The sequence below is a fragment of the Hyperolius riggenbachi genome, chromosome 2 (assembly GCF_040937935.1).
Source record: "Hyperolius riggenbachi isolate aHypRig1 chromosome 2, aHypRig1.pri, whole genome shotgun sequence".
Classification (NCBI taxonomy): Eukaryota; Metazoa; Chordata; class Amphibia; order Anura; family Hyperoliidae; genus Hyperolius; species Hyperolius riggenbachi.
Window position 1 is genome coordinate 133,002,738 of NC_090647.1, and position 17,839 is coordinate 133,020,576.

General features: G+C 42.5%; 1 protein-coding gene across 4 annotated transcripts in view; it reads right to left on the bottom strand.

Moving 5' to 3' along the window:
- The window catches only part of KIF5A (kinesin family member 5A), a 221,804-nt gene that overhangs the window by 21,378 nt on the left and 182,587 nt on the right, over positions 1-17,839 (bottom strand). For all 4 annotated transcript variants that reach the window (XM_068267433.1, XM_068267432.1, XM_068267431.1 and 1 more), the window contains 2 exons: positions 8,823-9,039; positions 8,054-8,204 (listed from right to left, as the gene is read on the bottom strand). In XM_068267433.1, coding sequence (XP_068123534.1) covers positions 8,054-8,204; positions 8,823-9,039 — 368 coding nt within the window. The remainder of the gene's footprint in view (positions 1-8,053; positions 8,205-8,822; positions 9,040-17,839) is intronic.

The following is a 17,839-nucleotide window of genomic DNA, read 5'->3' on the forward strand; positions in this document are numbered from 1 at the left end:
GCAGCATGATCTCTGCCCTATAAGCAAATCTGCCATTGTTCTGTGAAGTTCTCCATCAGGAAGTCTACAGAGCAAAAGGAGATGGTCGCATCTTACTCGAATTACAGGACATTTGGACATAATTTGGTTGGCTAAAAAAGTATAAAGTAAAAAAAAAAAAGCCAAAACATCTAGGATGTAATTATAGCTCAAGTAGTATATATAGCTCCTGCTGCATGTAAGAGGCTAAAGACATCTTTCAGAAGCAGGTTATGCCCAATCTGCCCACACAACGGACAGTCACATTCTCGAATGGGTAAACCGTTCTTTGTCAAGTGATGTTATCTTCTTTGTCAAGTGATGCTATCATTTGACAAAGAATGGTTTACCCATTCGAAACAGCGACTGTCCGTTATGTGGGCAGATTGGGCTGCAATGAGGGCATAACCTGCTTCTGGAAGATGTCTTTAGCCTCTTATATGCAGCAAGAGCTACCATATATATACTACTTGAGCTATGTAACGATAGGTGTCAGCAACCAGAGAGAGAATCTGATTCTTGGCGATCTGCAGTATCCCCAAGAATACAGATATACCTGATTATTGGGAAAATGCAGAATCGCCAATAATCAAATATGTCTAACCTCTAGACACCTGAGTGTGTAAGTGTTCTGGTGCAACAGTAACCTTTGGACCACCGGGGTAGCAGGTGGTCCAATAAGTAGAGAAGACCCTACTGCAGTCAAGGACACCTGGAGAGGGAGTCCCTGACTGATAAGGAGCAGTGCATGGAACACCTCAAAATAAACAAACACAAAGCAAGATCAGTGTTCTCCCCAGGATCAATTAGGTGGGCGCGCCGCCCGGGTGAGGTAAGCCCCCCGCCCGGCTGCTTCACACGCTGGGCTCTCTCTCTCTGTGTACGAGATCTCCTGCTTTTCAGCAGGCTCGTCCAGGTATTGGCTCAGCTCGGCGGTGGGCGGGACCATCTGACTGCAGCGTGCTCTTCCAGGAACGATACAAGCAGTCAGTCAGTCACAGAGAAGGGACTCTGGCGTCTGTGTAACTATAAAGGCCGTTTGGCTTTGTAATTCGGACTCTCGGAGCCTCCTTTCCTTGTCACAGCTGCGTCATTAGGTCAGTTGCCTCTCTCCCTCCCTCCCCTCTGAATGTGTGTATTCCGTAATTACTTGCCCGTCTCTGTGAAATATACGGCACTTGTGTTTAGAAGGCTAGAGAGGAGTGGGGAGTGCAGGCAATCACTCACCTCCTCCCCCGGCTGTCACAAGACGTATGGGGCAGCTGCGGACTAGTTGCATAGAGAGGGGATGTTTTGGCTGCCTGGAGAACGGAGCTCACTGACCGCAGCACTGAAGAGAACAAACCTGATCAGAACAGATACAGGCAAAACGCATGTAGCTGGCAGCTCAGCTGTGACCTCAGACAGTTTGCACACACAAAAAAAAAATCTGTCCTGACGTTTATTCTCCCCCTCCCCCACCCTTTTTAACCCCAAGGATACAATAATAAACCTGTGAAATCACAAGGGCCAGCATGTCCTTTCAGACCATGCTGCACTTTGCATTTTCACACACACAAAAAACACAGTTCTTATCTTTGTGAATTTGTAGCTTCTCAGAGTAATCTGTAGAACATGGACATGCGACACGATTCCTGATCGAATAAATGCATTCAGCCGGAAACAATCGATGGGGTCCACAAACAACAAGGAAAACTTTATCAATCAGGTGATTGGTAGAGGAATCAACCCCAAAACCATTGACTGAATAATTGTGTTTGACCGGTACCATTAACGATGCCCAATACATATAGCTGTATAGCTCTGGACATGTTAACTATATGATGTCTGTTTCACCTGCACTGTCAGACGGATTTCTGTAGCTGCAAATATAACAAAAAGCACTGCTCACTTTAAAGTGTACCAGAGCTGAAAATAGTAAAAAGATTTAAGCCCAATCTACACTATAAGATTCTTTGTGCGATTCGATTACGATTCTTTTTACGATCCGATTAAATCCGACATGTCCAATCGGGATTCGATTTAATTCGCTTTGCCATTGCAAAGCAATGGCAAATCGAATCCCGATCGGACATGTCGGATTTAATTGGATCATAAATAGAATCGTAATCGAATTGTACAAAGAATCGTATTGTGTAGATGGGGCTTTATACATACCTGGGGCTTCCTCCCCAAAATCTTTTTACGATTTTCAGCTGAGTCCCTTTAAGACAGATTGTGTATTTCTTAAAGCACGCCTGAAATGAGAGCCATATGGAGGCTCAGTGTTCTCCCCAGGCTCTTTTGGCCACATTCTGCACCCATCTAATTTTGGTGAGCACCCGGCTAACATCAGCTTGTTTCCTCCTCCTATGCTGTGAGTAGAGTTGCGTCAGCCCTGCATTCGGAGCAGTGCTTTTCAGCGCTGCTAGATTTGGGCGCAGCCAGCGCCGCCATAGACTATAATGGGAATCAGTCTATAGCGGCGCTCAGTGAGTAACGTCAGCTCCGTCAGAAGACGGAGCCAAAGTTGCTTAAAAAACACAATAATTGGGCTTCCAGCAATTGCTGGAAGCCGAATTATTTCATTCCCCACCATCCATGGCGGTCTGGAGGGGGAATAGTAATTAACACGGCCCGGACTTGTGCAAAAAGCAGGATCAGCTATATACCGCTGTATCCTGCGCCCAAGTCTACCGGCGCCAATTTCAAATGTACTCCCTGCAATCCCCCGGTTGTGCCCCACCCGGCTACTTTTTCATGCCACCCGGCTGGAAAAAATTTCTGGGGAGAACACTGAAGATAATAGTGCAGACTGAAATACAAGGTATAAACCCCTCTGGTGTGAAAACAGCACAGACTCGCAATAATGTGAAGGTATGGGGCAGGGGACACCACCACCAGCTAAACTCAGGCTCTCCCCTCTGGTCTGATATCCTCCCTGCTCACCGTCAGTGCATCAAGCAGGGTCAACAGAACACAGCCTCCCGTTTAGCCTTCTTAATCACAAGCAGCAAGCCCATTCAGTATCCACATCCCTTGTGTATCCTCAGATCAAAGCACAAACAATGCCAATGTGTAAAACCATAATATTTAATATCTCATATAAAAGTATTGCGCGTACATCATATCATATTAAAACAAGCATGTCACAAGCATACTACCGATCTCCCACTCCAGGGCCACGGCTCGTCTCGTCTCTATCTCCCAGCGTGTCCGGTGTCTCTCACGTTCGTTGTCCTCCTCGCTGCTCCAAGCCACGCCCCACCGGTTTCGTCACTAGTGTGACTCATCAGGGGCTGATTGAGCATGCGCGGAGAGGACCATTATGTACTATCAACCCTCCTAAGGGCGGAAGTGCATCCTCGGACGTCGGCCCGCCTCCACCTCCGCCCTTACCCTACTGGTTCCTGATCTGCCGCTAGTCACATGACCAAAAGAGTCATAGCGCAGACCAGTTAGCGAATCCCTTCAACTTGTCAGCCTCCCCCCTTACCCTCCATCGTACCGCCCCTATTGCCCATAGCAACGCTGCAAAACCGCCTCCCCAAAGCGGATTCGCAGCAACGCTTACTAACTTTAACCGTTTCAGCCGCGTCCTACATCCAGGTGGGCGATCGGCTTACAGTGTTATAGACCCTTCTGGAGACATTGCCACTCCATTACATACATGCTAACCTATCCCTAACATAAACATTCTGCTGACCCTGAGCCGCATCAGCACACCATATACCTTGCTAATCAGGTAAAAAATCAATATTAGCGACCATATGGTTATACATAACCTTATCTGTATCCAACTCTATGAGGTAACACCCCCCTATTACACACAACTCTATATGTATAGGTACAGGTTTATTGCACATCCCTCCCAGAGGTTTCAACATCACATATGGATACCATATATATAACATCACATATGGATACCATAAACATTGAATTGGATATAAATTGCTTTCTTACTAACGATTAAATATGTTTACCTATGATAGATTATGATTAATACCTGCCCTGTAATAATATCAGTTTAAATGATAGTTGCCTCATAATGCAACTAATCACCCTTGCTCTGTAATGGTGATAGATTATAAGTGGATACTGTCGGTATAGAATAATTATTGCCTCACTATAAGAGAATAGGTCCATATGAGCTGGCTGAACACTGTAGTACTGTTATGGAATGATGACATTTGGAAGTATAGCATGTGGTATAGCCAATCGAGTTGCTGTATTAATAATAGGTCGAGATAGTAAGACATTGGACACAGACATCCTAAGAATATATATGGTATCCATATGTGATGTTGAAACCTCTGGGAGGGATGTGCAATAAACCTGTACCTATACATATAGAGTTGTGTGTAATAGGGGGGTGTTACCTCATAGAGTTGGATACAGATAAGGTTATGTATAACCATATGGTCGCTAATATTGATTTTTAACCTGATTAGCAAGGTATATGGTGTGCTAATGCGGCTCAGGGTCAGCAGAATGTTTATGTTAGGGATAGGTTAGCATGTATGTAATGGAGTGGCAATGTCTCCAGAAGGGTCTATAACACTGTAAGCCGATCGCCCACCTGGATGTAGGACGTGGCTGAAACGGTTAAAGTTAGTAAGCGGTGCTGTGAATCCGCTTTGGGGAGGCGGTTTTGCAGCGTTGCTATGGGCAATAGGGGCGGTACGATGGAGGGTAAGGGGGAGGCTGACAAGTTGAAGGGATTCGCTAACTGGTCTGCACTATGACTCTTTTGGTCATGTGACTAGCGGCAGATCAGGAACCAGTAGGGTAAGGGCGGAGGTGGAGGCGGGCCGACGTCCGAGGATGCACTTCCGCCCTTAGGAGGGTTGATAGTACATAATGGTCCTCTCCGCGCATGCTCAATCAGCCCCTGATGAGTCACACTAGTGACGAAACCGGTAGGACGTGGCTTGGAGCAGCGAGGAGGACAACGAACGTGAGAGACGCCGGACACGCTGGGAGATAGAGACGAGACGAGACGAGCCGTGGCCCTGGAGTGGGAGATCGGTAGTATGCTTGTGACATGCTTGTTTTAATATGATATGATGTACGCGCAATACTTTTATGCGAGATATTAAATGTTATGGTTTTACACATTGGCATTGTTTGTGCTTTGATCTGAGGATACACAAGGGATGTGGATACTAAATGGGCTTGCTGCTTGTGATTAAGAAGGCTAAACGGGAGGCTGTGTTCTGTTGACCCTGCTTGATGCACTGACGGTGAGCAGGGAGGATATCAGACCAGAGGGGAGAGCCTGAGTTTAGCTGGTGGTGGTGTCCCCTGCCCCATACCTTCACATTATTGCGAGTCTGTGCTGTTTTCACACCAGAGGGGTTTATACCTTGTATTTCAGTCTGCACTATTATCTTGCTTTGTGTTTGTTTATTTTGAGGTGTTCCATGCCCAGGAGAGATACTTTGGGAGCAAAGTGACCCTTGGATGTATGGACTGAGCGCAAGCTACTTTGAATTTTATCTAAACAGGATTGGTAACTGTATATAGCGCGCTCCACCCAATAGCATTGACTTCATCTTTAGCGCTGTAATACTGTGTGTACAATGATAAGGAGCAGTGTCCCTTCTGTAGAGCAGGGGACCCCTGCGGAAAGGCTGGACACCCTGCGGGGGGTGACAGCCAGAAGGTCAGACAGGCCGGGTCGGCAACAGTGTATCAGATATGCAAAGTACCAAATCAGAGATCAGAAGAATAGTCAGGAAAGCTATGGGTCATAACAGATATCAGAACAAGGCCTAGTCTGAGGTGTGAGGTCCGTGATCTCAACACTCTGGGACTATGCTAGAGAATAACACAGATGATATACAGTATTCCTAGTCTGGGGTGTGAGGGCCGTGATCTCAACACCCTGGAACTATGCTAGAGAATAACACAGATGATATACAGTATTCCTAGTCTGGGGTGTGAGGGCCGTGATCTCAACACCCTGGAACTATGCTAGAGAATAACACAGATGATATACAGTAACTGGCTAAGTGTGGATTCCCAGGTCCTCCTGGTTCCAACACACTGAAGGATCTGACTAAGGTCTGAAGGCTAACACATAGGCATTCGCAACGCCAGACAACCAGCAACTGAACAGCAGGAGATATATATAGTAAAGCGCTCCACAGCGCCGCCCAGCTCCCATCAACCAATCACTGACTGATCAGGAATCAGCTGACCGCTCTGATCAGCTGATCTTCCTCCTATTGGTATAAAGAGCTTGTCTTGCAGCTCGCGCGCGCGTAGCTCTCCAGCTGTGTGCACTACTAGGTCCAGACAGCCCAGACACATGTTGCTGCGGGGAAACCGCCACACTGGACGCGGAATCCGCCGCCTTACCGTCAGAACACGCGGCGGCCCCCACGCCATTCCTCCCATGTGCACCACCAGTTACAGACAACCCAGACGCATGCTGACGCGGACAAACCGCCACATCAGACGCGGAATCAGCCGCCTTACTGTCAGAACATGCGGCGGCTTTTCCGCAATTCATCACAAGCTATAATTACATCCTAGATGTCATCGGATGTTCTGGCGATTTTTTGTTCACAATTTTACAAGTCAAAAAAATCCTGCTTTTTTAAAAAAAAAAAAAAAAAAACGGCCGGCACTGGTCATCTGTATCTTGTTTGGACTTCATATTGTGTTATTCTCTGACATATGGTCATGTATGGTCATCGTGTTCATTATTCACTTTGCTGAGACATTACGCCCTTTGTTTGTCAGGTACTGCACTGTATCAAGCTGTAGCTGTATAATTCCCATTTTTATGACATGTTCTTTCTTCTGTGTCTGTATATTTGCCCAAAATTCTTAATAAAAATTATAGAAAAAAAATCTTCTGCTATTCAGTGGATATTTGCAACTCATGCCTAGATTATGATGGTGGCTGAAAGTTTAGTAAATTAAAGGTTGTGCCATGTTAGTTGCAGTAAGAATATGGCAAACACAGGCAACTAAATTAATCAGGGGGATGGAAGAGTTTATTTACCATGGAAAAACATGGCTAAGGGCTGACCTGATTAACCTATATAAATTCATCAGCGGGCAATTCAAAAGCTTGGCAGATTAGCTTTTTGCCTCTAGGCTTATACAAAGGACAAGGGGACATTATCTGTGTATGGAGGAAAAACGATTTTTCCATCTATTTAGGAAAAGGTTCTCTACAGTAAGAGTTGTTAAAATGTAGATATTTTTCCACAGGAAGTAGTTATGGCAAATTCTTTATCTGCATTTAAAGGCTTTGACGCTTTCCTTGCATTGAAGGACATCCGCAGCTATAAATACTAGTTAATTCCCAGCAGAATTGATCCTAGGATTTTATCTGACTGCCACCTGGGCCGAGAAGGATTTTTTTCCCTTAATTGGCCCAAGCCTTGTAAGAGTTTTTTTTGTGCCTTCCCCTGGATCAACTGCAATTTGTGAGGGTACAGGAGAGCAAGGTACCTAACGTTTACTTGTTTTTGTTTTCTTTTAAATCCCGGGTGGACTTGATGGATGAATGTCTTTTTTTAACCAAATGTAACTATGTCTTTAACAAACTGAAATTAGGTTTCTATGATCACTCATGACTGCTGATAACCACAGGCCCATCACTTCTTGATGCACTCAAACTTTATTGGAAAGTGCAGTTAAAACAAAACTTTATTTCTAACACTAGTAAGAATCTGCATTGTATACAGGACATGAAACAGAGGCTCTATTGAACTTTGCTGTCTTTCTTTCTAAACCCCCATGTGAGGCAGATTTTCCATGGTTGCTGCTAAGTATGACAGTCATAAATCATATGTTTTATCTGGAGGAGGAAAATCTGCACCACCATCAAGTTCACGCTTCAACGGGAAGCACTGGTCAGTAGTTTTAATTAGCAACACAAGATACACATACTTTTAATGAATCAGAAGCATGTGATACTCATGGGTTAGATCAACACCATAAATTACGAGGCTTCGGCTGTCCTGTGAGATGTAACAGTACAGTACATCGGAGCATGGATAGAAAGAAGATTCTGTTAGCTATCACTGATACTTACAGGGTGTCATTGGAGGAGCTGGATGAATGCATGTACATGTTTTGGTATTGCTGGAAGATGTTGTTGGTGTAACTAAGGGAATCAGAATTACGAACTCCATAGGAATTGGTTGGGGAAGATGCTGGGTAGTGTCCAGGTCTGATTGGCTTAGCTAAAATTAAAAGAAAAGCACTTTAGACAGAAGCAGTAAGACAATTTTCTCTCTACAGAAAATGTGAAGACTATGGCAGAGGCTTGTATGACAGACGTGAAAGAATATGAAGGACAGATTAACTCTCCTTAATTCAAAATGTATTTGCAAATTTAACCTGTAAATACGCAATAAACAACACCCATAATGCACCAGTAGAAGACTGTGGGTGTGTGGGTGGAATAGGCAAGCGTTATGGGCCCCATTTAATTCACTTTTTCTCCTAAGTTTTCTCCTAGAATTGATTAATGGACATCCACAACTCAAGTTGGTTGGTTCGCAGATAAAGGCAAACTCTGCCACTGACAACACAGAACTATAGAAACAATTGTGAATGGAGAGGGGGTTTAAAAAAGGGTTATAACTGGTAGAATTTTCAATCTGTTCTCAGGACCCTTGAGGTCACAGAGTATGACTATTTTACTGGCTGTACTAACAACAAAGCAGCAATTGTCTTTCCCTTTCATTCATGTTTTCTTTCGCCTTTCATGTCGTGCCACATAGTTTCACTAAAAATTATTATACTACATTATGATATGTGATGAACATAATCACATGCTAGTTAACGTCCCCTCTTACCAATCTGTGCAGTGTGTGTGCGCCTCACTGTGTTCTTGTAACGTACAGCTTCCTTGATACGGTCTACTTCTTGTTGGTATCTTCTCTTGTCCTTCATGGCCCCTTCCTTGGCCTCTTTCAGTGCACCCTCCAGGGCCTTAACTCTCTCAGCCGTAGCCCGAAGACGTTTTTCCAGTTTAGGAAGCTCACAACGAAGATCTGCATTGTCACGAACCAGCTGGAACAAACCATAATGAATGCTAAAACGAGTGCAGAGAATTGACCAGTAATATTATTATTCTTTAGTATTTATATAGCACTGACTACTTCTGCAGCGCTTTACAGAGTATATAGCATTGTTGCTAACTGTCCCTCAGTGGGGCTTACAATCTAATTCTTACCATAGTCATATGCCCATCGTAGTCTAGGGACAATTTAGGGAGAGGCCAATTAACTTATCTGTATGTTTTTTGGAATATGGGAGGAAACCAAAGTGCCCAGAGGAAACCTACACACACGCAGGGAGAACATTCACACTCTGTGCAGGAGGTGTTTGGCTGGGATTTGAACGAAGTATTCAGCACTGCTAGGCGAGAGTGCTATCTGCTGACCATGATTAGAAAGCTTTGACAACATACTGATCTGTAATTTGTGGAATACATATTTTTCTCTCAGGACTTTTGAACTCAAAAGTGTACTTTTTTCAGACATAAGTAAACTAAATAAATTGACAGACAAAAAAAAACAGTTTTTATAACTGTTTCAGGTCTCTACATGACATAACTCATTCAATTTAAAGCAGAATGAACATTTAAAGGAGACAGATTTTTTTTAATATTCAGCATACATGAATATTGGTCCTGACATACTAAAGTCTGGAGATACTGCCAACAGGAGTAGAAAAATGCTAAACAAACCTGTATAGATAGGTGCACAGCTGCTGTCAGACACAGCTATGCTAGGAATTTTTTTTATTTGAATATTTGAATTCCAGAGGCATTTTACATTAATCAACATGAATGCTTTCACAATTTCCCTTATTTGTTTTTGGGGTTTGCTCAGCTTTAAAGGCGATAATAATCCAAGGTGAACAGTATTCAAACAGTAAGTGGAATAACTGATATATTATTTTACAGGAACAAAGTTGAGCATACACAACACCAAGTAACAGCAACATTCTTCTTCTTTACTCGATAGATACTAATAAAAATAACATCAAATGCGTTTCAGCCTATAAGAATGCATTACTCATAGTCTGAATCATAGGTGGAACATAACATTTAAAAAGAATGTCACAAAGCTTGATTTGCTGACATCAATTATTTGGAAACAATAAAAGTGGAAAAATAGGTTAGTGCCCCCCAGTGGTATGCAGAAAAACGACACAATACGCCAACAAACATAAAAACAATATGCAAGTCAAAGAACGTGCTGGTGTCCAACAAAAGCTGGTTCATGCCATCCAGATCCATATTTATGCTATGACTAAGGCCTTTTTATATGCTGAAACACACTACCTATTATCTCTGTCTCCAAGGAGTAGGAACTGTTTTGCTACTGCTTGCCAAATGATATGTGGAGCTTTGTTAGTGTACGCTTGGTGGATATGGAATGTGTCTTGCACTACTGGACATGGATGTATTGTTATCCAGTTATTTTTCATAAAGTAGTAAAGAAGCTGAGATGTTAATTACTGATGTATTTATTTATACTTACCTGGGGCTTCTTCTAGCCCCATGAGGTGCGAGGGTTTCCTCGCTGACCTCTCCGCTCTCTCGTTATTCCTGATGGTAATCTGGGTGATCACGCTCCTCTGCGCATGCATGGCTCAGCTGCGTGTGCACCCACTGTTGTGCTCCCACAACCGGGCGAGTTCTGCACAGTAGTACTTCACAGGTGCAGAGTGCTCCCAGGCACACGGTCGTGATGGGCTTGCGCACAGCCTGGGCGAGCATGCGCAGAAGCACACGAGTGGCCGCTACTGGGCAAATTAACAGCAGGGATAATAACAGAAAGGAGCTCCTGGAGTGGACAGCGAGGGATTCCACGCACCTCATGGGGATAGAGGAAGCCCCAGGTAAGTATAAGTGCACCAGTAATTAACCTCTCAGATACACTAGATTCACACTATGCACATTCTGATGCGCATCCAGAAAAATGTAGTACAATACAATGGTATTGAAAAGTCGCATTGTCCATCATGAATGCAATGTGACGCATACAGTTAAGCATACAGTACATAGAAGTATGCTTCACTGCAACTGTATTTGCGCACATTGTCCAGTAACAACACAGAATGCTGTGCATCATTCTGATGGAATCCACTGCGCCACGCCCTTAACACCCAGATGTGAGCATGCCATTGAAATATAATGGAATTGTGTTGTGATGGGATTGTATTGTCTATTGCACTGCACCACAACGGATGCAATGTGAAAGTACCTAGGTCCTGTTTCCACAGACCAGTGCTCAGGCGAGTACGTATCCTAATCCCCCTAGCCATGCCATGCACGGCTATGGGGATTCACACATGGTATGTGATTTAAAACAGCCAGCACTATGGCCTCAATTCAATAAGCGTTATTGAACACTTTATCGAACGTTTGATAATTTACCTCATGAGTAAAATCCAATTTTGAATTCACTAAGGTGTTATAGAGTTATCAAAATGTTTTATCGATAAAACGTTCAATAAATGTATAACACCTTAGTGAATTCAAAATAAGATTTTACTCATGAGGTAAATTATCAAACGTTCGATAAAGTGTTTGATAAAGCTTAGTGAATTGAGGCCTATGCGTTTTTCCCCAGACGTAAATTTGTAAGTGTGACACGGCTGTCCCCCTGGGGGACAAGAGAGCGATCGGCTCTCATAGGCAGAAGCCTATGACAGCCGATCGCGTGATTGGCCGGCTGGGGGGAGGGAGGGGATTGGAGAAAAAAAAAAAAAAAGACAAAAATAGTAGAAATAGTAAAAAAACATGAACATAAATATTTATAAATAAATAAATAAACACAAGGGGGGTGATCAGACCACACCAACAGAGAGCTCTGTTGGTGGGGAGAAAAGGGGGATCACTCGTGTGCTTTGTTGTGCGGCCCTGCAGTTTGGCCTTAAAGCTTCAGTGGCCTATTATGCCTAACAGACAGCTTGGTCTTTAGGGGGGTTTACCACTGTGGTCCTCAAGTGCCTAATGCCTTAGGGCCGATTTACACTGCCATAAAAAGGTCAGTTTAGCAGAAATAAATGAACTGGATCCTAAATAGGATCCGTTCACATTGCTCCATTCCAATGGATCAGTTCGGACCACTCCACTGAACAGAGCGCAAGTTTGGGGAGGCTGCGATAAATCCAGAGTGACGGATGTGTTGCAATAACCACTCGCTAATGGAGCAGGAAGTCATGGATGAAAAACTGATGCCCAGATAAAAAATGTTCAGTTTGATGGATCCGTTTTTATACGGATCAGTTCTTGATCCATGCAGTGTAAACCGGCCCTAAAGCTGAGCTCACACTACATGTGAGAATGAGTACAGACTCCCTAACAAAATAATTTTCTCACCTCCCCATTCCCAAGCACAAACACATACATGTTTAGCCAGAGAGTGAACTATGAGATATAACCTACCTCCGTGTGCCAATATAGCTTAAATTTAATACAAGCGAAAATGGTATGAAGCCATTTTAAAATAAATGGTTTTCATGGGGGAAGGCTCTCATCTGTCAATCACACCCTTATGTACATTGGACAGCAAAGCTAGATGCACTCATAACGGGGCCAAAGGCCTTGCTGCCTGATCATATAGGAATACTGTAAGTGGCCTGATAGATTTCTCATATTTCAACAATGTATTGTCACAGCTGGAAATGATGAGCCCACTTCTGTGGTGCAATAGATGACTGCTGGATGTCCTTCCTCAAGGGGAATTAGTAATTTGGACAGGTTAGAAAACCTGTTGTAGTCACTGTGGGTCTTTCTAGAAATAAGCAGTGTCTACACACCCTTCTCCCTGCTCCTTGCTTTGTATGCATAAGCAGTAAAGCATGGCCAAGCCATGTTGTGATTATGCGTCATTTTACCAGGGGGTGCAGAGGACAACTAGATCGGACTACTCCCACAAGCCTTTGGGCAGCTTGTGATAATTCCTGCACCATTGTTTATTATCCACAGCTTAGCTGGCACACTTGATGTTACACAATAAAGCAAAATAATAAGCAAATAAGTACCCTTTTCAGTCTGTAGAGGTGCTCTGCAAGCTATGTGAATAATGTGTAAAATCTGTTATTTTAGTTCTTATAACAATAACCAACTTTAACATAAGTATATTTTAACGCTATGTACATTTGTAAAAAAAAACCTGCTTCTTAAACTACAAAATAGAAACTTCTCCCCCCCGTGGGGCCCCCTGGGGCTTCTGGGCCCCCCTGCAGCTGCATCCCTTGCAGGGTCTATTGTTACGCCCCTGCCTGCAAGTACCAGTCTCTGTTATACTTCAAACACTTTCCTGTGTCAGTGATAATTACAAACATCCATGGAACCTAACAATACTGTGCCTATATTATTATTATTTATTTAGGGCTGACATCTTCTGCAGTACTTTACAGAGTACGTTGCTAAAGATGAATGCTCGTCAGAGAGGACATCCAAACTCCTCCCCCTATCCCATCATCATCTACCTATAAGATAGATAGGGAGATGCTGGGAGGGGGTACCAGCTAGACTTTACCTGTGAGCACACAGCCAAACACTTGACCCCACCCACCTCTTCTTTCTGCTGAATCTAATCATAGAGGGATCAATCTGAATGAATCCTTCCACACACTGCACACAGATTGTTAACAGATTTCAGCATGAAATCTATTAAAAATCTATAAAACAGTGCTGCACTGTTTAATGCAGTGCAACATTATGGGCCATCTTCCGACCCGCTGCCCATTTATATCTTTCATCCTGTGCGATTGACCAATTGACCAATTTCGGCCGAAAATTATTCTTATGATTAATTGGTCAAGCATGTTAGCCGGCATCAATTTCAAGCAGGTTCGATCAAATTGACGTGTATAGGCACCTTTAGACTGGATATCCGCTTTGAAGTATTCCCTAACAAAAGTATGCCTGTTTGAACACAGGTGGGATATGAAAAGAATGAATATGTTTGTTGAGAAAAATGAGTTAATATACTGTATTAAGGATTGTGTTTTGATCTAATATGTTGCATTTGTCTGCTTTGTATCCATGCTCAGGGGCGTAGGAATAGCCATAGCAGCCATTGCAACTGCTATGGGGCCTTAGAGATGAAGGGGCTCAGGTGGTACTTGATATATTCACTTTCCTTTGTTTCTCTACCCTCAGACTTTGTCTCATAAACCCATGAACTATAGTATACACAGTGTACAGAAATGTAAATTGCCTAGTGAACTCATATGCATAAGGAAGGGGCAGGTGGTGTTGCTCAAGAGTGCACATTTTTGCTATGGGGCACCATAGTCTCTAGCTACGCCACTGTTGATTCTATACAAAGCCTAGCTATTATACCACACTCACATCCCTCCTACTTCATGATCTGAATGTATCTTATCATATTACCATAGATATACCAATATTGCATGCATTCGTTATCAGCATTCAATATTGCATGCAAGTGCTGCAACCACTACATGCAGAGGAAGCAAAAAGCTGGTGACGCTACAGAATGGTGGATGAGAAGCTATGCCTCAGCAATAGCTGAAAAAGTAAGCAACGCTATTTCATGCAGCTCTACAAATACTGTAGTGACTGACAATACTACACATCATAGCAGTGCAAGGAGTGACTGAGACCACTTTCATTGATAGCATACGCCTTCTACATAGGAGGGATTGCTGTGGAGGGTGGTTTTCTCCAGACCCAGGGACTGCCAGTTATTTATTTTGTTCATTAACTCAAAGCTCCACTAATGCAATAAAGTAACCATAAAAATAAAATTAGGCTACAAAAAAACCTATGAAGGCTAACAGATCTGCAGGTCTTTCTATAATCACCTGCATGGCTTCCATATATTGTAATAACTGAAAAATGTACTTCAATATATGGTTACAGTATTTTGAATAAAGAGCGCAGATGGACGCTAAACTAGGAGAAGCCTGTCCAAGAGGAGTGATAAATAGGAGGCCAATTTTATGGAAATTTTGTTGTAAATTGCTTGGTAGTGATGGTCATTTCTAGGGGAACTCATGAAGAAGCATGTGATCAGTTTGGTCAGGTGACAGATACGCAAGTCTCTTTGAATTTACCACCATTTTGTGCACCAGCCACAAAGTGACCAATGCACTTCTTTAGTCCTATTTACCTCTTTTTTTTATCTTATTTGTTTATAATTTTGCTGACTTTGTTGTATCTCATGAACTATGAGAAAATATTTTCACTGGATTAGCACTTGTGCGAGTTAATTAATGCATATGTGCAAAATCTTGCCTAGTGGATCTAGCTACGTTGCTGCCTAAAGACAGCTTCATCATCTCACTCATTATAATCACAATTAACTTTATAGCATACTATTTCAAAACCAACGAGAACACTTTATAAGGGAGGGTGCTCAGGTGTCTGCATCCAGTATGGCTGATCAGTCCATTGCTCCATATGTGTACTTGTAAAGTGATATAAAAGGACCCCTTACCAGCTGGAAAAGCACATAGAATTGACTGCCCTTGGGAAGACCACTAGGTGAATGGGTGGTCTCCTCACCATGTGATAACAGGAATCCACAAAATCCCTTTCCCCATCATCTCCAATAGTTCTACCAATAACAGTTTCCCAAATTTCCTTCAGTACCTCAGCACCTTTCTGCCTTGGGAGAGCATGGCAACAAAAACCTAATAAAAGTTCTACCTCTTCCTCATTCTATGAAAAAAAAGGTTTTACTGCTCTGCCCCTCTGCCAGCTGAAGTGATTTATCATTCTGATTCCTGTCTGGAAAAGACATAGGAATGTTTCATTTCTTTTTTTTTTTTTTTTACCTGGGAGTTGAACTCATGACCTTATTCTTTACAGGCATAGGCAGTACCTCTGAATTGAGCCAGGTGGAAGTGGTTATACTGCCCCACCCCACAAGGGTGTTTAATGAGTTTAAGGAGATTGTCGCAGTGGTCCCTTAAGTTGGTTGGACATAGACTTTTAGCCTCCAGCCAAGAAACGAATTATACTATCCTTTCTTTCTACACAGCCAGTCTTTCTTTGTGTTGTTGTCTCCTATGCTAAATCGTAATCCTTAAAGTGAACCCAAGGTGAAAATAAACAGATTAGATAAACAATTGGATCTTTCTTCCTGTTCCTAAAAATAACTTTTTTTAGATATCTCATGGTTTTATTTTATGTATAAACATTTAAAAAGTAGATTGAATGTTTTATTGTCTCTGCTCAATTGCAGAGGGAAAGTACATGAACTATTGACACTTTTATCTATCCAGTGCAGTCAGAAGCCCATTTCTCTGCTTAGGAAGGTGTTTTATAGCTGTAATTTGTTATCAGTGAGGGATGGTTCCAACTGGAGGAACACTGTCAGTTGCATAACTGAAATATTAACTCTTTCAGGCTGGGGAAAAAAAGAAAAGGAGCACAACATAGGTGTCTGTGTTCTTGCCGCTGTATATAACATGTCTATCTCATCATGTCAGATGTCATCTTGGGTACACCTTAAGAGTGTGGCTATATTGTGTCAGCCTTCAGTCAATTGTGTATGTAGGTGATCTGTGCTGAGCATGAATGAACTGTCACTGTTTGCTGGTAGACTGAAGGCAGAAGTGGTCACAAGCAATCATTTTGCCCAGCAAAAATCATGCGTGCGCCCAGGACTTAATACACAGGACAACCAAAGCTTTGATCTAAGTTAATCGGTTACTCCACTTTCCGTAAGTACAAAATGTCCATCCACATCACATGATCTCAGTATATTTCAAGTAACTTATCTATCAGACTTCCACTGACATTCCTGTGTTTACTCTGGTGTTTCCTAACCTCACCTCTGAACCTCTCCCTATGCTCCATTGGGAAAGTTGCCTTGAATTGCTGTCAGCTGTTATGCTAGGTACACACTATACATTTTCCCTTCAGGTCGAATTGATCATTTCCAACATGTCTGATAGTCCCCAATCGATTATGGGATCGATTGTCACATCAGTGATGCACAGAATCGATTCCGTTAATTATCGTGAGCAGATCGGACATGTCAGAAATTATGGATTCGACCTGTCAATTTGATGGGAAATTGCATTGTGAGTACCTAGCGTTACTGAGATGAGAGATTACGACCATCTGCTGCAAACACATGTCAGAATATGGGTGCATAGGGAGCAATGAATTATATGTCCAGCTTTGTTGAGACTTATGGACCTATGGAATGAAAGAATAGAATGCTAAGTATCTTTAATATTATACTGTATGCTGCTGCTGCACAGTTTCCAGTAAGTTCTAAAAAAAAAAGTAAGCTATAGTTGTCTATTTATTGCCAGTCTCCAGAAAATGTCTGCTAACTCCAAAATGTTTTAAATATTCTTCTATTCGAAGCACTTTGTATAAACTACGCAATTTGCTTATAGTAGCTTTCAACACTCCATTATTCTAAAAAAAATGTTTGATATGGCCTTTATCAGTGTCAAATAACCAGCTCTATAATTTAACATTGTTAAATTGTCTTTATATCGCAAACTTGTTTTACCAAATACCCACATTTTCTCATCTTCCTCTATGTGCAAATGTCTGCACAGAGCAGAAAGTAAAATTTAAGCAACCATGGGTACTAATTAACCCTTATTTTACTGAGGCAAGCCTTTGCTTCGATCAAATCTAAATATAGGTTTACATTCCTTGCTTATCTTGTTATAAACTTGGGCCATTCCCATTGTGACCGTTAGCATTAGTTTTAAATGGCTAGAGATTGTATCTGCTTGACAGAATGTAACAGAATGTATAATTAAGTTTAGTACAGCATTTGCCATGAGCAGAGCTAACCTGCACTGGATTAATTGTCCTCTCAACACAAGTGGAGTTTCACCATAAACT